Source organism: Lynx canadensis, chromosome A2 (genome assembly GCF_007474595.2).
Source record: "Lynx canadensis isolate LIC74 chromosome A2, mLynCan4.pri.v2, whole genome shotgun sequence".
Classification (NCBI taxonomy): Eukaryota; Metazoa; Chordata; class Mammalia; order Carnivora; family Felidae; genus Lynx; species Lynx canadensis.
The window spans coordinates 69,417,046-69,440,904 of record NC_044304.2 but is presented as its reverse complement, the minus strand read 5'-3'; the positions used below and the strand labels follow the sequence as shown (position 1 = coordinate 69,440,904).

General features: G+C 43.8%; 1 protein-coding gene across 2 annotated transcripts in view; it reads right to left on the bottom strand.

Annotated features, from left to right (window-relative positions):
- Positions 1-10,320: 10,320 nt before the first annotated feature.
- Positions 10,321-23,859, bottom strand: part of EGFR (epidermal growth factor receptor) — a 211,271-nt gene continuing 197,732 nt past the window's right edge. For both annotated transcript variants that reach the window (XM_030307686.1, XM_030307687.1), the window contains 7 exons: positions 23,681-23,756; positions 20,060-20,206; positions 18,513-18,610; positions 16,947-17,114; positions 16,491-16,538; positions 15,673-15,775; positions 10,321-14,996 (listed from right to left, as the gene is read on the bottom strand). In XM_030307686.1, coding sequence (XP_030163546.1) covers positions 14,638-14,996; positions 15,673-15,775; positions 16,491-16,538; positions 16,947-17,114; positions 18,513-18,610; positions 20,060-20,206; positions 23,681-23,756 — 999 coding nt within the window. In that variant the 3' untranslated portion in view covers positions 10,321-14,637. The remainder of the gene's footprint in view (positions 14,997-15,672; positions 15,776-16,490; positions 16,539-16,946; positions 17,115-18,512; positions 18,611-20,059; positions 20,207-23,680; positions 23,757-23,859) is intronic.

Genomic DNA, 23,859 nt, shown 5'->3' with positions numbered 1-23,859 from the left:
TGTACATGGCTCTTAGCCAACTTTCTGATGTGTGTGCATGTGTGGGGGCGTGTGCACATGCATGCAGCTTTACTTGTTTTGCAACACTAGTCTTGGTATTTTCACAGAGCTCAACACCTGTTCTGGAACAGAGTGGGTCAATTAATGTTTGTTGAGTGAGCTGAGAGTCTTAGTTGCATGCTGGTTTAGTACTTTGTGTCTGTGCACTCTCAGGGGCCTGGAACCAATCCTACACCAGAGATGACTTGTTTTACTTTGGGTTTGGAGTCCAGGAAGTGTGGTACCTGATGTCTAGGAAATACTCCAGCTGTAGGCTCTGGTCCTGAGCAAGGGTGACATGATTTTTCCTCTGCCCAAAATAGTAGCAGAATATTACATTTTAAATACTTCTTCATCTATAAAATAAGAAAATCCTTTCTCTTCCCTAAGTGTAGATGGGCACTAAGCACAGTGTCTAATATGTAAGTATACATATTGTTTATATTTATATATGCTATCAATTATTATTGTTTCGTTAGTTAATTCTTTCATTGTTCCAAGGATTAATTGGCACTTTACTGATTTATTGAGCATATTCCTTTGATTAATGTAATGGGTGAAATATGGAATCATCGTTTATTTTTGGTGGCCAGCAGGAGTACCTGGAGAGAATTAAACCTTATAGAAAATAATTTAAGTGACTATTGTTTCAATTCTCCCAAGGATGGTGCATAACTAGCACAGTTCCAGAAGGGCAGGGGAGAAGTTATTAGCTACATACAGTGGATTCCTGCAGCATCAGGGCTAAATTCTGTTGTGGAATGGGGTTGAGGCTGGCTTCAGGATGTGCTGCTTAAAGTGAATTATATTTAAGGAAAGTCTTCCTAACCCCCTTCTACTCCAACTCACTTTTTAAAACACCCTCTAAATCTTTCTGTGGCTCGTGCCTGTGGCCCATAAACTTAAAAAAATATATTGTTTTGTTTCTTAAGCTTTAAAATGTTATGTGTTGGAACTTTGACCTCTAATGGCTGACACTTGGATGCTTGAATCAATATCTCATTTAAAGAAACAAGACCCAAACAGAAATTCCAGGCCATATTTGGATCTCATCTAAACTATAGAACTTTACTCTCAGGAAAGTCCTCTCCTCTTCCCTAATCTCTTGCTCCTAAATTAAAGAAGACTTTCTGTTATAGACTGTTTGTGTTTCCCCTCACCCCCAAAGTCTTATGTTGAATTCCCCGCCAATGTGATGGTAATTGGAGATGGGGCCTTCAGGAGGTAGAGTTAGATGAGATCTCAAGGGTGGGGCCTCAGCATAGGATTAGTGTCTGTCTAAGAAGAGACAACAGAGATCTTGCTTTCTCTGCCATGTGAGGACACAGCGAGGAAGAGGACTTGGACCAGGACCAAATCAGTCAGCAGCACCTTGATCTTAGATTTCTCAGACTGTGAAAAATAAATGGTTAGCCACTCAGTCTGTGGTATTTTTTTTATGGAAGCCTGAGCTGAGTAAGACACTGTCACACTAGAGGGGTTCTGTCATCTTAGCTGCGTGTCCGTCTTTGGTCATCGCAAGAACCCATGCACTCAGCCCCAGATGCTCTCTGCCCACCACATCCTCCCTGCCACACACAGTGCCCGAGGACTGCATTCTCCTTCCACTGATGGCTTTCCCAGGAGATGCTGCCACAAGGATTTTCTCGGACAGAGAGATCAGGAAGAAGAGAATGCTAAACTAGAAATTGCTAAATGTCTTGTGAGTGGAGGGCAGGGAAAGATTATGAACGGATATAGTTTAAATTTTGTCCCAACACAATTGCCAAAGTAATACACATTCATTATAAAAATCCAAACAACAGAGAAGTATAGAACATAAAAGGTAAAATTCCCTCCTTGCTACTTTATTATTCACATTTTGCTCCCTACTCACCACAGGTCTCCTCCATTAATGGGTTGACATTAATGTTTCTAGATGGTTTCCAGATTGTATACGTAGGGGCACGCTCACACAGTAGGTATATACACAAATATAAGCTTTCTTAGAAAACCAAAAATATTATTCAGCATCTTGCTTCATTTCACTTAAAACCATATCATACAGTCTTATATATCGTATATCATATATTGTATATCACATATTGTATATCGTATATCATATATCATAAGGAGGGAATATACCTCCATCCCACTGCATATGGATTTATCCTGTTCTAACAACTGCACAGAATTCCATACTACCATACTCCATGACTCATTTAATAATTTCCCTTTTGATGGACATTGAAAACTTTTTTCCCTATTACAAATAATGTTTTAGTCAACATTCTTATTCATATATCTTTGCATAGTTGTTTGAATATCGTCTTAGCTCAGGCTGCCAAAACACAAAATACCATAGGCTGGGTGGCTTAAACAACAGACATTTATTGTGGAGGCTGGGGTCTGAGATCAGGGTACCAGCATGGTCTGGTTCTGGTGAGAACACTCTTCCTGACTTACAGGTGGCTGCTTTCTTGCGGTGTCCTCATTAGGCGTAAAATGAGGACCTTATTTTCTTATAAGGACACTAGTCCCACATGGGATCCCAGCTTCACAACCTCATCGAACCCTAATCACCTCCCAAAGACCGTCCTGGGGTTAGGGCTTCACTATAGAAATTTTAGGGGACCCACATTCAGTCAATAACAATATTTTAGTAAAGTTTTTATTTCTGCAAGTGAAACTGCATATCAAAGGATACACATATTTACTATTTTGATTGTCTTCCAAAAAGATTGTGACACTTCCTATTCCCACCAAAATGTGTCGTGAGATGACATTATCATTTCATTTTAACTGGCATTTTCTTAATTGTTAGAGGGGTTGAACACACACTTTCATAAATGTTTTAGTCATTTGTAATTTTTCCACGAATTGTCCATTTATGCACTGTCAGAGTTTTGGTGGGTGTTTAACTTTTTATGGGCTCATTGGAATTCTTCATATTTTAAGATATTAATCCTTGCTGTATCTTAAATTTTTTTCTTCATATGAATTTTGACTTTTTTGAATGGTGGTTAGTTATTTTTTTTCTTTAAAAACTAAAAAAAAGAAAAAAGAAAAAAGAAAAACAAAAGGAAATTTAGGTGGCCACATTGCCAATCTTTTTCTATGGCTTTGGGGTTTTGTTGTTATGCGTTAGCAGCTTCTCATCATGAGATTCAAAAATACTCACATACATTTTGCCCAATCCTTGGATTGTTTTGGTTTTTATGCTTAGATCTTTAGTCCATCTGCAATTTGTTTTGGGTAAGGTGTGAAATAGAGCTCTAATTAATTTTTAAATGCATAGATGTTTTCTCTAAAACCATTTACTGGAATTCGTCCACTCTCCGGAAAGTTATCATTGTCATATGTTGCATTTACACACATAGTACGTGTCTATTTCCAAACTTCTGAAGTATTTCCATTAATTTGTGTCCTGGACAGCATTGGTAAACTATGCAGCTTCAATTATTAAGGTTTTACATGGTGTGTTTTTATATCATTGATATCAATTGAAAACTCAATTGTTTTTCACCTGGTCTTGGCTGTTGTTGTGCATTTTCTTTTCTAGATTCCAAGTTCTAATACTTCTACTTTCTGAAACAATAATTGGAATTTTCATTTGAATTGCATTGAATTTATATAATAGAGAGAATTGGTATGTTTACAAGGTTAAGTCCTCACATCCACAACTGTAATATATTTTTAAGTGTTCTTTTTTATGCCTTAGCAAAATTCTGTGGTTTTTGTTTTCATGCTCCTCTTGCACATTTAAGTGTGTGCCTAGGTATTTTGTAGTTTTAGTTGCTATTTTAAATAAGATTCGTTCCATTATATTGTCCAGTTAATGATTGGTGGTAAATGCAAAAACTATTGATTATATTTACACATGGCCACCCTATTGAATTTTCTTGTTTTTTTTTTTTTCAAATTTTTATTTAAATTCTAGTTAGTTAACATACAGTGTAATATTGGTTTTGGGAGTAGAATTCAGTGATTCGTCACTTATATACAACACCCAGTGCTCATCATAACAAGTGCCTCCTTAGTCATCAACCCTCAGTTTGTTCTCTGTCTTTAAGAGACTCTCAGGGTTTGTTTTAATAATTTTTTTCCAGCCAGTTGCTTTGGGGTCAGCAAACTCCTGTAAAGGGCCAGATGGGAAATAGTTTTGGCTTTGCAGATCATAGGATCCCTGTTGGAAGTACTCAACTCTGCCATTATAGTGTGTAAGCAGTAATAGGCAATATGGAAAGGAATGGGTTCAATTGTGTTCCAATAAAGCTTTATTTACAAAAAACAGCCTGCTGGCTGGATTTAGTCCTTGGGTATGGGACAAGTCTTGCTGACTGTATTTTAAAGATGCAAGTATATCATACATAAATAATATGTTTTTCCTTGTTTCTAAAACAGTGAACTTCAGGACAGTGTTGAAAAAATAGAAGTGCTCTTGTTCTTATTTAAGGTGCTGGTATTTCACCATTAAATTCAATGTTTCCTTAAAAAATTTTTTTTAATGTTTACTTATTTTGGAGAGAGAGAGAGAGACAGAGTGTGAGCAGGGGAGGGGCAGAGAGAGAGGGAGACACAGAATCTGAAACAGGCTCCAGGCTCTGAGCTGTCAGCACAGAGCCTGATGCGGGGCTCGAACTCATGAACCATGAGATCATGACCTGAGCCGAAGTCAGACGCTTAACCAACTGAACCAGCCAGACACCCCTAATTCAATGTTTCTTATTAAATTTTTGATAGATATTTTTACCCAGTTAAAGATGTTGTTATTTATTTGTAGGTTACTAAGAGATTTTAATAGCAATATGAAATAATTTTATCAAGAGCTTTGTGAGCATCTCTTAATCTTAACATTTTCTCTATTTTGTTTTTCATGCATATAAACAAAATATCTTATGTTGAATTATCTTTGAATTCCTGGAATAAATGGCTCCATTTCCTTTATTTAGGATTTCTACACCTACATTCATAAATGAAGCCATGATTTCCTTTTTGTGTATTTATTTGATTTTTAGTACTATTCCAACATTGTGGAACGAATTGGGAAACTTTCCATCTTTTTCTATGTTCTGAAATACTTTAGTTTTTAAATTTATTAATTGACTGATTGATTTTTTTATTTTATAGAGAGTGTGAGCAGGGGAGAGGGACAGAGGGAGAGAGAGAGAGAGAATGTCTATGCTGAGTGTGGAGCCCGATGTGGGGCTCTATCTCATGACCCTGGGATCATGACCTGAACCAAAATCAAGAGTTGGATACTCAACTGTCTGAAATATTTTAAATGACATAAAAAATAACTATTCTTCGCACGTTGCCCAGAACGCCCAAAACTCTTTGAGTCTAGTGAAGTGTTTAGTGATGAACCTTTGTCATTTCAATTTCTTTTATGTTATTGTTCTATGTGAAAAACAGCGTTCTCCCCTGGAAGCCTGGTTGTGTGCTGTATTCAGTCAATTTCACTTAGACTTGCCCTTGTGGAAATTGATCAGCCAAGTGTAAAAGCTGAGGGAAAGTTGTTGTAGGTTAAAATATCCTTGTTGGTTTATCTGCCCATTTCTGTTTGTGGTCAACAGTAAAAAAAGATAAAAGAAGAAGGCTCTGGAAACATGGCAAAGGGAAATGCAAGCCATTTAGAAATAAAAACAGTTGGTAAGGTGTGGCACTAAGCTCTATCTGAAGTAGAAGGGAGGATGCTATTCTTTTTCCAACCTTCGCTTTCACCTAGATGGAGCATCACTGTTTTGTTTGTTTTTGTTTTTTACATCACTATTTAAAGAAAAGAAAGAATGGTGCATTTTAGAAACTGAATTGGCCTTTAGGCTCCTGGAAACTGGAATCAAAGAAACCCAGTTTCTATTAAGTTATCAGGTCTCATTTGCTTGAGCAAATGGGACCACATCTGGTCCCAGGTGTTGGGGACCCTGGGTTGTAGACCTCCCCAGTCTCCCCAGTCTGTTCTCTCGCCTCCCCCTCCCATTCCATGGACTGTACCCTTTCTCAGGCAAGGGAGCACCTACCTGGAGCCTGCCCTCCCTCTCCTGCCCCATGCTCAGGTCCGGGATCCTGGGGATTTCTTGCCAAGTGGTCCCAGGCTGGAGGCTTGTTCAGCATCTTCACCTGCGCTGATCTCATGCCAAAGAGTGGCCCAGGGGTGGCCTACACGGTGGGGGACTGAGCCACAGGTGAGAACACAGTGGGAGGCACCACGGGTCCACCTGTTCTCTTGCTCCAGGTGTACACGTGTTGGATTTAGGACTAGGGATGCGCTTTGCTTGGGCTCAGAAGGGTTGCTTTCAAGAATGGGATAAAGGATATATTTTTATTTCCTTTAGACCCTAGCATCCAGCTTTTCTAGCTCAGTGTCCCGGGCAAGGAGAGAGATTCAAGGTAGAATCTGTAGAAGCATTTCAGAGTGTGGACTTGGCTGTTCTTCCCATGATCTGTATCTCTTAGGGTTCTCAGTGTGACTAATGGGGAGCAGAATGGGAGGCTCCTTCAAGGGACTAATTACAAATATGCCCATAGGCTCTTTCTCGTATTTCGTTTACTATTTTTGAAAGTAGGGTGGACATCAGATCTGTTCTTAGGGCTTTTCTACCCAAGTTTTTAATTTTTTTTTAATGTTTATTTTTGTATTTTTGACAGAGAGAGAGAGACAGAGCATGAGTGGGGGAAGGGCAGAGAGAGAGGGAGACACAGAATCCAAAGCAGGCTCCAGGCTCCGAGCTGTCAGCACAGAGCCCGACACGGGGCTCGAACTCACGGACCACAAGATCATGACCTGAGCCGAAGTCGGACGCTCAATTTACTGAGCCACCCAGGCGCCCGGTCTACCCAAGTTTTTAGATGTCCTTTCTGGGTATAGAGGAAAAACCTTGAGAAGAGCAAGGTCTGGAGGACTTGCCCAAGCCCCGAGCAAAGGGAAACCCAAAGAAAAAGAATTCTGTCCTCCTTTTCAGACCCTCCAGTTCTTGGGAAAACTTTTCTCTCCCCAGGTAGTTATAATTACTCTCACAAGATTATTGGCCCAGAGCAAAATCTCTTCAAGCTGAAACTCCATTTGTCCTGAGCTTCAGCTTGGAATTATGGGGAGCAGGATGGTGGGGCGGTGGTGGAGATTATGGTGTTAGGGAGTTTGCCCTGAGGTAAGGGCACTCCTCTGGGATCATAAGCCATGGCCTTCCCTTGGGCATGACATTGGAGGCTTGAGGGGGCCAGTGCCCCATAATGCTCTCCAAGTCTACCTCATTTGCTGACATTTGCCTTTCTCTATGTGGGGCTAAACCCCCTAATCGAAGGCTTTGAGCTCTAAGAGGCTTACTCCTTCCCAAGGTGCCTGACAATACCAGCGTGTGGAAGGTCAGGAGGCCAGGAAGCCAGGGGAGCCTGGGGCCACAATGGGGAACTGGAAAGTTCCCGATTTGCTTATTCTTCAGGGACCCGGTTATCCTGAAGTCTTGCTTCCACATGAATTACAATTTACTCTCAGCCCTCCGTTTGTATGTAGGCGACCGATGATCTTCTGAATGAACAACACAAAAACAAAGCTGCAATTTTCCTGGAAATGATGAGAGTCAACCCTGCAGGGATCAGTGGTGGTCGTGAGCCAGCCGAGCCCCACTTCCTGCTCTCTGTCCTCCTGTGTAACAGGAACAAGGTAGAGCATTGTGTGGCGACCAGCTGGTCCAGGAGAAAGCAGTGGCAGAGGGAGTTGGGGCTTTATTCTCTGGGGTCAGAGCACTGAAAGTCAAAGAAATCTGAAGCCCTGTGGACGATTCCAGGCCAGGGCCAGGGGATTCCAGGTGCTAGTTCCACAATCTAAAGCCAACTTAAAACCGCACGCCCACCTCTTCCTGCCCGGTGCCCTCCCACCTCCCAGCTGGTCAGCTGCTGGTCCCGTTTCCAGTTTCCTCTCCAGTGCTGGCACCTGCTTCATCACCAAGTTGGCTTTTCCTCAGCTGTTGAGATGGGTTTACACCCTTTGACTCGCACTCTGTGGTTACTACAGATGAGAAAACTGCTTATTCCCTTACGTGTTCAAGTACTTAGCTGGAGAACCGGGTTCTTACAGAACTTTTACCTTGACTTTGGCAGAACAATTTCCCTCCATGCTGGTGGTTACTTTCCTGGCTCACAGGAAGCATAGGATATAAGTGTTTCCGCCACATGGAGTCCTCATGGACTGGGAAAGCCCTCAGATGTAAGGGAGGTGGGTGGTAAGGTGTAAGCCGTGCAGCCCAGAGTGGGGGGCGTGACCCTCACACAAGGGTGTGCCTCGTTCATTCCTCAGGCTTCTAGAATTTGTGATTTAGCAGAATCGCAACAAAACTTCTGTTTGCTTTGGTGCCTGCCATAGGAAAATCCCGTCCACTGAGGAATTCCCTCTTGGGAAAATGGGTGATGGGCATTGAGGAGGGCACTTGTTGGGATGAGCACTGGGTGTTGTACAGAAGCCAATTTGACAACAAGTCATACTCATAGAAAAATAAAAATAAACAAAATTAAAATTAAATAAAAAAAAAAGGACTTTCCCCTTGGCTCTGTGTTTCTCCACCATGAAGGAAATCAGGAGAAGGGAGGTCCTAGGAACAGGTGCGAAGACGCGGCAGACCCCAGTCAGACCACACGCTGCTGCCACACAGCACGGCATTGAGGAGTCCCAGTCTCGCACAGGAAACCTCCAAACATTAAAAAGTTCCCAGGCCACTTGGGTGTGGACGTGATACAGCGGAGGCAGGAGTGGGGGGCAGGGAGGATATGGGAACCCTCTGTACTTTCCGCTCAGTTGTTCAGTGTTTGAAGTTAAGACTACTCTAAAAATAAAGTTTATTAATTAATTTAAAAAAGTTATCAGGAAAGAACATCTACAGTAGGTCAGATATGATTAATAACTACTGTCAACACTGCATCGCTAACGAAGGATACAATATTATTATTTATAAGGTACTTATAAGAAAAGACCAATGAATAATATACATCTAATTTTTTAATACGCAATATACAATCAACATGTTCTGATCAACAGTGTAAACCATATAAGAGAGAATCTTGCTTTTCATTTGTACACATATTGCTTTCATCACAGCAAAATTTTACATTGTTAAGACGTACCATATATAGAAGCTATAAAGCTATTGCTTGCTTGTTTTAGAAATGAAGGTATTGCTGTCTGTTGTTAACTGGACATGGTCACCCTGATTATCAGGCATCAGATCTATAGGATCTCTTCATTTCCAAGAGATGGTGTTACAGTATAAGATTATTTTGTAACCAAATCAGGTCAAAGGGTTTAAAAATAACAAATGCACCTAAGGAAAAAAAAAAGTATGCTTTTCCTTGAAGTTTCGTCTGCTAGGTGATAGGGTGGGGATGCATAGTAAGAACTTTTGTGGGCAATTTAGACAGGACAGACCTGTGACCTCGGAGGGCGTAACGTGGCTGTAAAGTTTTAACCGTGGAAGAGAAAATCCTAATTGCTTTAGGTTTTTTTTTCCCCAGATGCAATTTATGGAAAATATATAAAAGTGTTTCTTAAAGAATCCTTTTCTTGGACTATTGTTTTTGTAAAAGCCATCCAGCTACTTACACTATCTTCTTAATGTCTCCCCTTTATAACGTAACATATATGTCAATGTTTTATTTTAGCCGGGCAAACAAAAGTTACCTGCTTATGATAGGTGCCATGTTGGTTGGACCAGCAGTGAGAATGCTCTCTACCTTTATTATACCACCAGTCCACCTTTAATAGGGGGAATGGAAAAACCTATCTGTTCCACATTTCCTTCCCTTTTCATCAGCTGGTTAAACCTCTCCCTTCTAGTGCTTGGGCAGCTTGTCACGGAACCTGTCCTCCCCCGCAGCAACTGGCACTGAGGTCCTTGAAGCGTTGAGTTGTCCAGGCACCTAGGTTGGTGGTTCTCAACCTTGGCTGTCCATCAGAATGACCATTAGGAGCTTTCAAAGGCACGCATGCCTGGATTTCACCCATAAAGATTTGTATTGAATTGGTCTGGGGTGCAGCTGGACCTCACTAGTTTCAAAAGCTCCCCAAGGGATTTCACTGTGCAGCCAGGGGCTGAGAACACTTTTTCGGGAATGGGAAGGTGAGGTCATGAGAAGGCTTGGGAAACATGGACTTCATCAGTGTACTGAGTAACCAAAACATGCTGAACATTATTAGGGTTCTGCAGATCTGTTTAGTCTATTGGTAAATGCACATCAGCTATAAATATAAAAATAAAAATAATTTGTATCAAAGTCAGATTAGTGTATATAAACCAACAAAGTGCTATATTATTGTTTTTTTTTTTTTTTACATTGACAGGATCATGCTGGCAGTTGAGTACAGCATAGCATGCCGTTGGATCCGTGTTAGCAATAACAAAGTCATTCTTTTTCTCTAACATGGAGAGAGCCTGCTTTAGCGGAAGACTAAACCATATGTGCTTTTTACCTTTTCTCATTTTATAAATATAAAAGTTATGATTCCTCTTTATCAGGACAATGACCTAGCTTAGCTCTGTGACGAGGCTGTGCCTTTTTACGAGAAAGAGGAGCGTTCCATTGCTTTAAATCCCTTCAAAGATTTCAGTTTCGACTTTTGATTCTATTTCAGTCTAACTTTTAGTAGAAAAATGAGTTTTTCTAAAAACATACCTTACAAAGTTCAGTGCTACAAGAGAGGCTACTATTCTTCAAAAAAAAGTTACAAAAATAGATTAACATTTACAAACCCTATGTGAGTGTGTCTTTCATAGTACAAAAATGTATGCCCCTGATACGGCAGGTGTGGCTGGTAATAGAGGCAGGGATTTCTTTTCAGTAAGGTTTTACAGCCCGTGGGCAAGGAAATATAAACAGATTGTTACGTTGTAATAAAAACGTTCACTTATCAAAAGAGAAATGCAAAGTAGACGTTGAGGGCAATTCCACCAGCTGTCACGCGGTGAGCGCCTCACTGTGAGAGAGACGATTTTTCTAACTTCTTAGAAAACGCAAACTGTTCCGGGGCTTTCCGGAGGCTCAGGTTTGGGTATTTGCCACTTTCAGGGTAAGCTGCCGGTGACGAAGAATTAGAGGCTTTGGAACGGTCACGAGTGGGCAAGTCTCAGGAATATTAAGGACTCCACCACCTTCCTTTATCTGACTCAGGCTTTTCTATTCGGCCCTGACTTGGGGGCATGGTATAGACGACCTTACAGGTCACCTTAGAGGTGAGGGTTTAACTCTGCCCATTAGGATCACGTGGGGAGCCCTGAGAGTCCCCTTCATTGGTCTGCAGGGCCCCTGCCCCTGCTTTTTAAGCTCACCAGGTGATTCTGTTTGGCAGCAAGGGTGAGATCTGTGGGTCACCATAACTCAGCAACTTGACCCCTGCTTGTGTAACCTGAGGCCTGGAGAGTGTGCAACAGGCCAGCGGGATGCCTCCAGCTGAGGGATGGGCCTCCCCATAGGCCTTTCCTTTATACCAGTGTTTTCCCAAACTTTGGTGCTCATCAGAATAAGCTGGGGAAGCTCTGAAAAGCCCATGGGCCCAGGCTGCACCTGAGCCAAACTAAGAATCCTTCAGATTAAGCACTTTCAACAAATACCTAAGCCTTGTTATCAACTGGAACGCAATATGGTGCCTCCACAATGCTCCTGGTTATAAAACCAGTGACAACTGGCACTCAGCAAATCTAGAATTTGGAAGATTCATCTTTTTTACTTTGTGAGGTGACAAAAGTGTGTTTCATAGAGTATGATGGCAGGGACTCCTTAAAGTTTATACGAGACGTGTGAGGACGCTGGCCCATTGTAAGTGTTCACTTACAACTACTTTTCCCTGAACTGTTTCCAAAGACCAAATCTAAGGTGGGGTCAAGGGGAATGTTTCCAGGAACTGACTGAGAAGGAACAGGCTCTCTCCAGGGTCTTTGAACCCAGTGTCAACAAGGAGGAACTGAAGAGACAGAGTAGAAGCTTTGAACCCTGGCCAATCAGGGCCATGAAATGGAAATACTGGTGCTGCGGGGAGCCCTCTCCTCATCTGCCCACAGTGACGGCTGGGGCTCTTGACTCAGGCTCTGCATTCTCAGGTTCTGAAGCATCTACAAGCCCCCTCTGCACCTCCCTGGATAGCCATTGTGAGGACATTTTGGGAAACACAGTCCTACAATTAAGAGAATTTAGCAACCAGATTTTATGCAGGAAAGCTGAAATACAAAAAAGAAAAAGCTTGAATAGTTTTTGCTGTTTTATTATGTTATAGTAAAATATTGCAAATTACAAAAATACTAGGATTTAACTGCTACAGTTGAACTCACATTCAGTTGCTCTCCCTCACTAGTCCCTTGCTTCTTGAAGAATAAGTGGTGACAGAAATGTGCATCATTCTGTTTCCTGGGGCTGGAGAAACTTATCAAAATATTTATGTTCTGAGGTGAATAAATAACAGAAGTGCTTTACTGACAATGGCATAAAGTGTTAGATTCTTAGAACGATGTTTAATCTTTTTGCTCATCATTTTCAAATCCCCATAAGGACCCACATGTAGGGCACTTGGGAAATGTTACAGGCTAGTTCCCAGGCTTAAAGGGACAGTTTGTAAAGACCACCTAAGGCAGGCTTTTCTCCCACTTTCATTAGTGGTTCCTCTGGCAGATGCTTTCTTGGTCAAGTTTTCCTCTGCTTGGAACACACGTCCCATTTCCCTTGTGGCTAAGACCCTGGTCCTGTTTTGACCCAACTCCACCACTCCCTCCCCGAAGAGCCTTCCAGGTCCCCCCAGGCAGGGCCCATCCACTATTCCCTGTTCTGTGCTGTCCGTGCTCGGCAGACCTGTCTTGTCTACCGTCCCATCATGTTGCTTTAAGGTTGGCCTTTATGAGTCAATTCCCTCGGCCAAATTGTGAATTTCTTGGAATCGGGATTATGTTTTATTTATTTTTCTATCGTTAGTGCTTAAGCTGGGCTGGGATAGTTGCTTAAGAGTATTGAATACCATTGGGACAAGATCAATATTTTGGTAACAAAGCTGTGCGGCCCTGACCTGACAGTCAATAATTTAATAGCAAAAGGACAATTGTGTGTGTGTGCGTGTGTGTGTGGCTGAACACATCCGTAGGCCGGAAATACTGTCTGCAACATTCTTCCCTTGATAAGCTGGATGTTGACTAAGAGTGTTTAAAACACTGTATACAAAGCACTGCCGTGAACCGATTGGGTTACAGGGACACACAGGTTGGAAAAACACTTAACGTCCTAAATTATCTGGATCTTCCAATAACTGGGAAATTGTTTTAAGAGGGAATTTTTTTTTCTAAAATACCCGTAGATGTCGTTAAGGCATTGTCATCAATTTCAAACTCTGATTTCATATTTACCACTTTCTTCCCCTATATATAATGTTGTCTTTATTTCCACCTGTAAAATGCGCCCCCCAGCGGCGAGGGCTGTGCGTTCCCGCACAGGGGCCTCAGAGCCTGGATCCCTTCATTCCTGAAGAGCGAGGCGGGCGCTTTGGGGCAGCTCATCAGAAAGGAAAAAAGTACCCTTTGAGTAAAAATCTTCTAAAGTGACATAAAAAGAAAATTATCTCCCATAAGTAGCCTAATGTGGTGGTGGGAGGCTGAAAGTGTTTTAGGAGCGGCTGTACCTCAGCAGTGTCCCGATATATGGCCACTCCTTGACCCCTAAGGGACTTGATGTATTTCCTTCGAGACTCAAATTTGAGAGCCATGTTCTTGTGTGAACTTTTGCATTACTGTTCCATCTTGATTAAAGGCTATTGGTCTAAATACAAGCCGATGCTGGTTATGGTTTGATGTACCGTCTCCTCCTACTGACAGGGAAAGCATACTGAGTTTCAATGGAATGGAAAATAAACAAGTAAGTCTAATACTTATAACTAGAAAACACTGGACAACCAATGGAGAGTAAGTACCATGAGGAAACCTGTATAAAAAGAAGTCTGAAGAAGAGTTCTCCCCCCCTCCGTTTCTTCTTCAGTCAGGAAGGGTTCAAAGTGGCTTTATCCTCTCGTACCTGGTATGACTTGATACAGTACCAATAAGTCCCGCTCAGGACATAGAGCACTTCTAGTTTTGTCTTGCAATGGAAGAATCATGAAGCAGAGTCAGTGGAATCAAATGTTAGCTGGAAGACGCTGACCCTTGCTTCTTGGTCACAGTTGGGCCTGGATCAACTCAGTGCAGCAAGTGCTACAAGCAAGCTTCTTCCTCATTGGAAAAGCCCATTATAAACAAAATCAACAATGACAATTAAAAACCCCAAGGGCCCCCAAGCAATAAAACTCCTTACACAGTTTGTTTCATCAGATATACCTCATGGCAAGGTGAACTTCTGCCCAAACAGACAATATTCTTGCTGGATGCCTTTTTTGTGGAGGCCTCACAGTTCGAAGACAAAGGAATGTCCCAGAAATTTCCCCAAAGTGCATCCAAGTAGGGGGAACTTCCTGCACGAAAGATGGGTCCCATCGGAGCAAATATGGCTGAACCAGTCCACGGGTCCAAGAGTTAACGTGGGCATGACTATCAGCACTGAGTAGCTGCCGTGGCTTGACCCAGGGACTGAAACATTGGAGATTGTGACGGCCAACACTATCCTCCGTGGTCATGCTCCAATAAATTCACTGCTGGGCGGTGCTACCCTTAGGTAGTCTGCATTTTCAGCTGCAGGACCCTTAAAGATGCCATTTGACTTGGCTTCCTTGGGAAAGAAGTCCTGCTGGTAGTCAGGGTTGTCCAGGCTAATCTGGTGGTTGCCTTTCTGGGCCCAGAGGGTGGGGCCGTCGAGCACACTGTTGACGCAAGTGGGGTGGGTGTTGAGATACTCAGGGTTGTCCACTGCATTGCTGTGGGGATTTTGGTAGTGAGGGTCTCTGCCAGGAGCTGGATTTAGAGGCTGATTGTGATAGACAGGGTTCTGGACGGAACCCGCAGGCCTTTTGGGAACAGCCTGGTTTATGTATTCTGAAATGGAAAAGAAATCGCAGGTGAAGTACTCAACAAAGCATTGTCCCAAGCAGGATTCCTGTGTACCATCTGAACCCTATCAATATTCTTCCCTGAGGCAACCAAGTGTAGGGACAGCTGGGAGGATGATTCTCTGGCTGTTGCTGCAAAGTAAATTACGTTCCTTTCTGTATTTCTCAAAGCAATTGGCACATCTGTCTCTTGCCAATTTAAAGTTTGGAAAAAGATGGCCCGCCTTGAGGCGCATGTGTGCACACAGGTATGGTACGTCTGGGGATAAAGCTCAGATTAGGAAAATACATGTTTCATGGGCCAAGAATGGAGCCAGGATCGAATCTGTCACATGTGTTCACACACTCACTGGCACACACACAATCATACACACGCACACACACGCCTTTAATACCTGCTTCAAATTCTAGAACGTCTTCTGATTGATTCTAAAAGCACACCTCCAACCTGGACGTGACTTGAGCTCAATACAAAGACCCTCACGTGTGCTCGGTCGGTTTGTATTTCTCTGCCGCTCACTGTCTACATTGTGTCTGTGAATTTGCCAGAGTCCCCACCTCCGGATTAGCCTGAACGAAGCATGTCCTCTGGGCACCAGGGGACGGAGGCTGGCCCTGCTGCCTGGGGAAGCCTATGACCGTGTTCAGCGTTAGCCACTCACCAGGTGCCGGGAGGAAAGTGTCATCCATGTTGTCCTCAGTCAAGGTGCCAGTGGGGTCTGAGCTGTACCGCTGCAAGAAGCTGTCTTCCTTGAGGGGGCAGCTCTGAGGGGAGGGAAGAAGGCAAGGTTATTAGTCGGTGCTGCTCAGACTTCGATGTGTATAAAAATCACCTGAGATTTTGTAAAGTGCAGATTCTGATTCAGCAGGCCCTAGAGAGGGCCTGAGATTCTGCATTTCCAGCAAGCCTCCCCCCACCCCCCGGATGATGCCAGTGCTGCTGGCTCACAGACCACAGAGCAAGTGGCAGGGACCTGGTCAGTGCTGTGAAGCAGGGATTTCGGCAACAACAGAAATGTTCCATAATCTGTGCTCTTCAGTGGTTGCCGACTGAAATTGAAGCAGACACGTGTGGCTGGCGGCTTCTCTCTTGGTAAGTATGGGTCTGGATCAAGGCTTCATGTGATCAAGCATGAGCACCCCTTGGAAGGCTGGCTCAAACACAGATGGCTCGGCTCTGCCTCCAGCATTCCTACGTAAGTAGGTCTGGGCTGGTGGCTCGACAGCTTTCATTTCTCACAAACTGCCAGGTAATGCTGCTACCCCAAGTCCACAAACCACATACTGAACAGCACTGTGATAAGTGATAGCTATTACTGGCCTCAGAGTAGGGGTCAGGGAAACCAACCAGGGAAGAAAGGAAGGAGATACAGGAAGGAAAATCAAGATTAGTTGGGTTAAGACAGGCATTTTCTATGTCCAAGAGAGCCATGATCCAGAGCTGTTGTTTAATCCTGGTTTATTAGGTGTTCACACATACCCCATTTCTATCGATGCAAGTCACGGTGGAATTGTTGCTGGTGGCACTCTGAAAGAGGTAAACAAACAAACAAACAAACAAAAGGTAAACAAAAAATTGCTGATCGTACACTTGCATCTTCTCTCCCATTTCCACTGACTGGTGGGTCTCATGGAGGGGATACAACTAAAGGTGCTTAATTTCGTCTTGACCCATTAGCTTTAGAAAACTAGGCTTCATTCTGATTTAATTCTAATCCTTAGTAGACCTAAAAAGGTTATGATCCAGTAGAGGCAATGCAATAAGAGAATTCATACACTTAACTGGTTCATTCTGACACTGGCTTGACCATTGGGTTGAAATTTACTTCTTTGACTCTATGTACATTCCACTAGATGGGTCTCATTTTCTCTCACTTTCTCTCAACATGTCATTCAAACCAGTGGATACAGCTTGAGAGTGAATGATGTTTCCTACCAGAGAACTCAGGAGGGGGGTCCGGGATGTGGAGGGGCTGTGGAAAAAGCCTTGCTGGGGGATGAGGTACTCATCGGCATCTACGACGTCTTCCATGTCTTCTTCGTCCATCAGGGCGCGGTAAAAATTGGAGTCTGTAGGGCTTGGCAGATGCATTCTCTCATCTCCCTGGTGCAGAGATTGTGAGACAGTTAGTGAGGCCCAGAGAGATGCTAGTCCACTTCCTGCCTAGAGGAGGGATCTGTGGTCACAAACAGGGAGGCCTATTTGTTCGCCAATTTAGTTATAACAACATCACCCTGGTTCTCTGAAGTCTAGCCGCTTCCTTCCCTCCCCTACTGACATTAAGACACTAAAAGTTCTTTGATGTTTTAAAGGCCCTGGATGAGGGGCACCTGGGTGGGTGTCCCAGTTGGTGAAGCGTCTGACTCTTGATTTTGGCTCAGGTCATGATCTCACGGTTCATGAGATCAAGCCTTGCATTGGGTTCTGCTCTGTCGGCACAGAGCCAGCTTGAGATTCTCTCTCTCTCTCTCTCTCTCTCTCTCTCTCTCTCTGCCCCTCCCCTGCTTAAGCATGCTCATGCTCTCTCTGTCTCTCTCTGTCTCTCTCTCAAAAATAAATAAATAAACATAAAATAAAACAAAAGACCCTGAATAAAATAGAAACAGCATAAGAGGAAGAAGACAGGGGCAAAGCAGCAGCATTTATTGAGTGTTACTATGCTGTTAGGTGCTGTGGTCATTTGTAATAAGAAATTTATCCCTACTCAGGACACAGAACTCTTAGACCCCAGGAATTTCCGAAGTGATGAGAGCTGCAAAGGTGTCTTTTGCTACATTAATGAGTGGCTTTAGGACCACACCCAAGGACTGGAACTATCCGTCTCACCCCTGATGTCTTGGAATGGGGGAGGGGCTGGAGGTTGCATCAGTCCCCATGGTCAGTAATTTAATCAATAATGCCTATTTAATGAAGACTCCATATAAACCCACAGGGACCAGGGTCAGAGAGCTTCGAGGCCGGTGCACACATGGAGATTTGGGGAGAGACACCCAGCTGGTGTCAGAGAACTGCTTGCTTGGAGGTGCGTGGAGACCCCCTCTCCCCCACCCCCCAACACACACCGGAATGCTAAGCAGCACCTTTGGATGCTATGCGATATATTTTGCATTCATTATTTCACTGACTCAATTAAAACAGCCCCGTGAGTTTGGTTTTAACCTAAAGTGGGAAGTGGAGAGCCAGAGATCTGAAGCCAGATTGGTTGACACCAAGCCCCGCTTCTCCATCAGACCGGGAGAAGGCTCTGGCTAACTGAAATGTAAAGGTGACATACGGGAGGGGGTGTGTCTGGGCACTAGACTTTAGAAGGGAATGGCAAATGAACTTGGAGGCACCACACATGCCCTCCTCTTAGTTCAAGGCTTGCTGCAAATGCATTGAGGATTTAAGGACGGGACCTGGGAGACAGGGAGGCCAAGCTGGCCCACGATGCAACACGGTGACCTTTGACGCCCATCAGAGGGACCTCTCCCAGTGGAAGTTCAGACTGTGATCCAGTACCTGGATGACAAGGTAGCGCTGGGGGTCTCGGGCCATTTTGGAGAATTCAATGATCAACTCACGGAATTTCGGGCGACTGTCTGCATCTATCATCCAGCCTGGGGAAGGAATGAGGAAAACAGTACAGTCAGGCCCTGAAAGAAATGACAGAGATGGCACTGCTTCACGGGGGCATTTATGGTGACCTCTTTGTAGGCAAATAAGTGATGCGGAAACCTAATCTCTGTGATAGACGTTTCTGTCTTGGCAGACGAGCGTTGGTCACAGTATACAGACCGTGATGACACAGTACGCTTGAATCAGAATGACAGGAGCATCCTCTAATTTTCTATGCCTACTCTTCCTAGAGCCGGAGTGCCGGCATTTTCACCGCAAGTGACCCAGCATCGGAGGCCACAATATTTGTGAACTGCTCTGACTGTAGGCAGCCCCCGGCGTGCAGGCTCTCCGGCAAAGTCCTCCCTGGACGTCCACGCTCGTCTATATTCACTTGGCAGTCTTGCAAGCTGGACACTAGATTCAATTTAGAGAAAGTTAGGGACTTTCTTAACAGCCTCAGGGTTTGGGAACTTCCCATCCTGGTGCTTTCATTGTCTTACATATTCAGTAACCAAGCACGCAAGCGAGGGGGGTGTTCCCGAGTCTTCCTTAAGACACATGTTAACCTCGCTGGCACATTTGATTACACAACGATCTAAGTCTGGATCAAACAAGCTGGAGGAATGGTTCTCAGCTGGAAATCCTCGTGTCTCTTGAGGGTTCGCATTTACTTTCTATCAGCAGGATGTCAAGCTATTTTTGGACAGACTGTTATGTGACCTTAGAGGAATCATGTAACCTCTCTGGGCCCCAGCTTCCTCGGCCCAAAGCGAGGAAGTGAGAGTAGCTTACCTCTGTGGTCTGAAGTTCAGAAAGGCAGTAATATTTACATCAACTTGGCCCTATCATACCCCCTGTGCTCCCTTGTTTCATCAGTATAACGTTACCTTCAGAGCCTGCTGAACGCGTGGAATAACAGCATCAATGAAGTTACACACTCTTATTTAGATTAAAATGTGTACTTGCTACACTGCACAAGACCTCACGTTGATCTATTATTTGAAAGGCTGAAGTCAAGACGCAAATGTTGACTCTGTTAGCCTCATGTGCTTACTCATTGTCAGGCATTTAAAAACATTCTGTCTCTCTGGTAACGGGCCTCAAAATGCAGAGTGCCTTTTTCATTGAGCAACTCAAAGACTAGAATATTTCGGTGTAATGGCTTATGGAGGAATTTGATTTTATTTATTTGCTTCCAAACATGGGCACATGCCAGGTCACAGTGCTCAAAGGGTCAAGCAAGTGCTTCCTGAAGAATGTTGGAAGAGGCTGTTTACAGATGTTCCTGGACTTGAGTGCCTGCTGTAAAGATGTGACAATATTTCCTCAGGGAATCAGAGGCCTCAATTTTTTTGGCTAAGGGCAGTGATGCCTTTCCAGGCACAACAAGGGGCTCTGAGTGCCAAGGTCCAGCTAGGCAAGAGTGGATGGCCACAGCAGTCACTCACACTTGACCATGATCATGTAGACATCGATGGTGCATATGGGTGGCTGCGGGAGGCGCTCTCCTTTCTCCAGGATGGTCGAGATCTCACTTGCGGGGATTCCGTCGTAAGGTTTAGACCCAAAGGTCATCAACTCCCAAACGGTGACTCCTGAGAGGATGAAGAGTTGCTTTACAAGTCAATAATAATCACACTGCCTTGCCTTTAGTCATCATTTAAATGTTTCTAACATTTAAAAACCCATGTTCCTAGGGGCGCCTGGGTGGCGCAGTCGGTTAAGCATCCGACTTCAGCCAGGTCACGATCTCGCGGTCCGTGAGTTTGAGCCCCGCGTCGGGCTCTGGGCTGATGGCTCAGAGCCTGGAGCCTGTTTCTGATTCTGTGTCTCCCTCTCTCTGCCCCTCCCCCGTTCATGCTCTGTCTCTCTCTGTCCCAAAAATAAATAATAATTAAAAAAATAAAAAAAAATAAAAACCCATGTTCCTGTGGCTTTGGGCCATTTGCTTGAGTGCTGGAAGACTCATTTTACCTTTGGGTAAAGTGGGATAATAACAGCATCTGTCTTAGAAGACCGTTGTGCAGATCAAATGAGATAACACAACGGAAATGTTCAGACAAGGCCAGGCGAATAGTAAGTGGCCAATAAGTGGTAAACTTCAGTAACAGCAACAATGACAACACAAGCACCGTAATGACATACATGTTATTATGCAAGGAAGCAGGAGTCACACACTCAGACATCTCCCCTAAACGACTTGGATCTGCGGAAGATGGAGACCTACAGACAGGGTTATATACACTGCACGTTTTAAAATGATAATAAAAACTGGAAACCAGAGAACCCCATAATCTTTTTAACAAACCTAAAAACACCATACCTTTTATTTCAAAAAACCATCAAGCATCATGATTAAAAAAAAAAAAAAAAAACAAAGCAAAGCAGTTTTAGAATTGGTGTTTTTCCAGGCCCTCCCTGAGTTCTGACGATCCTTCCATCTCTGTGCCTCCTCCCTTGACAGAATTCTCTGCTCTAGAAACCTGGATAGCGAAGGAGCACTGGGGAGACTAAGAGAGGAGTCCGGTGGGACTGAGCCCAGGTCCCCGACTGCATGGAGAGGGACAGACACAGGATCCTGGCAGTTTCCTGATAATCCAATTGGTCTAATGACAGACTTTCTTTAGAGCTGGCCTCTAGATACCTATTACCACAGGTCTGCTTGGATCATCCAGAGGCCATCACCAAACTGAATGACCTGAATATGCAACATGCAGGAGTGAAAAACGGAGTAAAGTAATGGTTCAGGGGTAAGAAAGTAGATTCTCCTGTCCTTCCTCACCAGTGTCAATATGGACTGGATGAAAAAATATCTCATCTCCAGATCCATGAAGTCAATGAATTCTCCTATAACTAGGTTTAGACATTGCGTTTAAATATGCACATCGAGGGGTGCCTGGGTGGCTCAGTCGGCCAAGTGTCCGACTTCGGCTCAGGTCATGATCTCACGGTTTGTGAGTTCAAACCCCACGTCGGGCTCTGTGCTGACAGCTCGGAGCCTGGAGCCTGCTTCGGATTCTGTGTCTCCCTCTCTCTCTGCTCCTCCCCCACTCGTGCTCTGTCCCTCTGCCTTACTCTCTCTCTCTCAAAAATATAGAAACATTAAAATTCAAATGTGCACAATTCCTCTGGGAAGTCAAGGTTTGAGTGGGCCTGAAACATGGCACAAATTCTCTTTTCAACTCCTAAGCATAACACATACATTCCTAATTTATTAAAATATTTTGTCTTGAGTGGGGACTAGAGAGTGGGGTAACAGGATATGTTTTCTAAACTAAAACTTCAGGCTTACGGTTTAACAATTCCAGCGTACTGCCAGGGATAGCAGATCGATCCTAATGGCTGACAGCACATCTTCCGCCGAAATGAAAACCACATGACCGCCATAGTGATGCTGAGTCTCTGATGCTGGTTGTAATCATTCAAAGGTATTAAGTCACAGAACTGTAGAGAGTGTTCATCGATTCAACAAATGTGGATCAATTCACGGACTGTGAGTTGGCTCATGCCAGTGGCAAGGACAGAAACTCGGCCACGTGATCCTGGACAAGCCAGACCTGTCGTGATTGTGATCTCACCCACCGTGGTTAGGGGCTCAGGTCTTATTTGGAACATACGTGGAAAACCAAAGAAGGATGATACTCAGAGAAGTAAAAGCCTGCTTTAGTTTAAAAACAGTTTTTGCCTGTTGTCCGGAGAATAGATGAATGTGTGTAGAACAGGAAGAGAAAAGACCCATGGCAACTCTTGCTATGGTGTCACTGAGGGAGGGAGGTGACAATGCGGATGCCTCTGGCCGGGATTCAGGATCAGGAAAAGAAGCATTTCCTCCTATCCCTCTTGGGGAGTAGACATATCTTGGAAACGACTAAACTAACAAGGCATCAGAAGAGCTTTATTTCCTCATCTGGTTCATTCATGGCAGGCAGCCCCGCTCACAGGCACGTGTAAAAATTCACTTGTTCACCCACAAAGATCTCTGTCTTTGTAAAGTTTGCATTCTCAGCAGAAGACAAAGATCCATGAAATTAAAGCACATTTAGAATATTAGGAAGTCAATAGTACTATGAAAAAAACCTACTAAACAGATGATATCCTGAATGATTTGGTTTTGTGATAATAACTAAATTACTCTTGGAAATTTGTTTCAATATTTCTCTCCCCAAGTACCCATTTCTACGGAGGGGTTGGCCCCTCCCCTTCACCCCCATTGCTTTAATAGTGGAAATAGACGGATAATTCATGGATAAATATATTAGATGAGCTGTTTGGCAGCCTTCCAGCAGATTGCTGGACTTGTGAGGGCTGACTGTGAACAGGTGTGGGTGCCTAGCACAGCAGTCAGTGAAAATGTGCTAGTGACACTTTCTTAAATGGTGAGGCCCTTGTAGGCTCAGGATGTCCTTTGTACAAAGGCAATGAGGCAAGAATGGGAAAGGAGTGTTTGAGAGGAGAGGCACAGGCCTGTGCAGGGCCATGGGGAGATTTGGAGGGGGAAACAGAGAGTCAGTCCCGATGAGATGTCCTCACTAGAGCCACAAGCAGTAACTATTTCCCTTGCCTACTATTATTATTTTTTTCCCCACAGACACATCCTCACAGTGCACTCTTGTCAAGTCATTCTCTCTGATACACACAGACCACCATTCACTTCAGGAAACAACAGCCACTGAGTTAGTCTGTCACAAGACCTCATTTCTCTACCCGGAAACTCTTCCCCATGAAACCTCATTTGTCATCTGCCTTTGGTTCACTTCAAATCCATGGCAAGAGGTCAAGTTTGGTTTGATGTCGCAGGTACAGGCATTTCCTAAGTCCAAGCTCTCTCTCTCCCTCCCTTTCCCCCCTCTTGACTAGTTCACTGATATCTCCAGTGACAGGCAGTGTGGTAGTTAGACTCAATTTCCTTTGTCATGTCCTTAGTATAATAGACAGCAACGAGGACACTATTATCAGCCATTGTCTCAAAAGACAGTATTTGGATGACAGAGCATATAATGTAAGTCAACAAACTATACAAGCCGGCTTAGTCTCAGTACGCATTCATTAGCATCAAGATTTTGACTCACCATAGCTCCAGACGTCACTTTGGTGGGTGTAAATTCGGTGTAAAATTGATTCCAAAGCCATCCACTTGATAGGCACCTTGGAAGGATGAGAGAAAAAGTAATAAGGTAAACTGTTAGCTTCCCTCTGTTGAAAAAAAACTAGATCACATTGGAACAAATTACAAGTGACAAATGTGGGA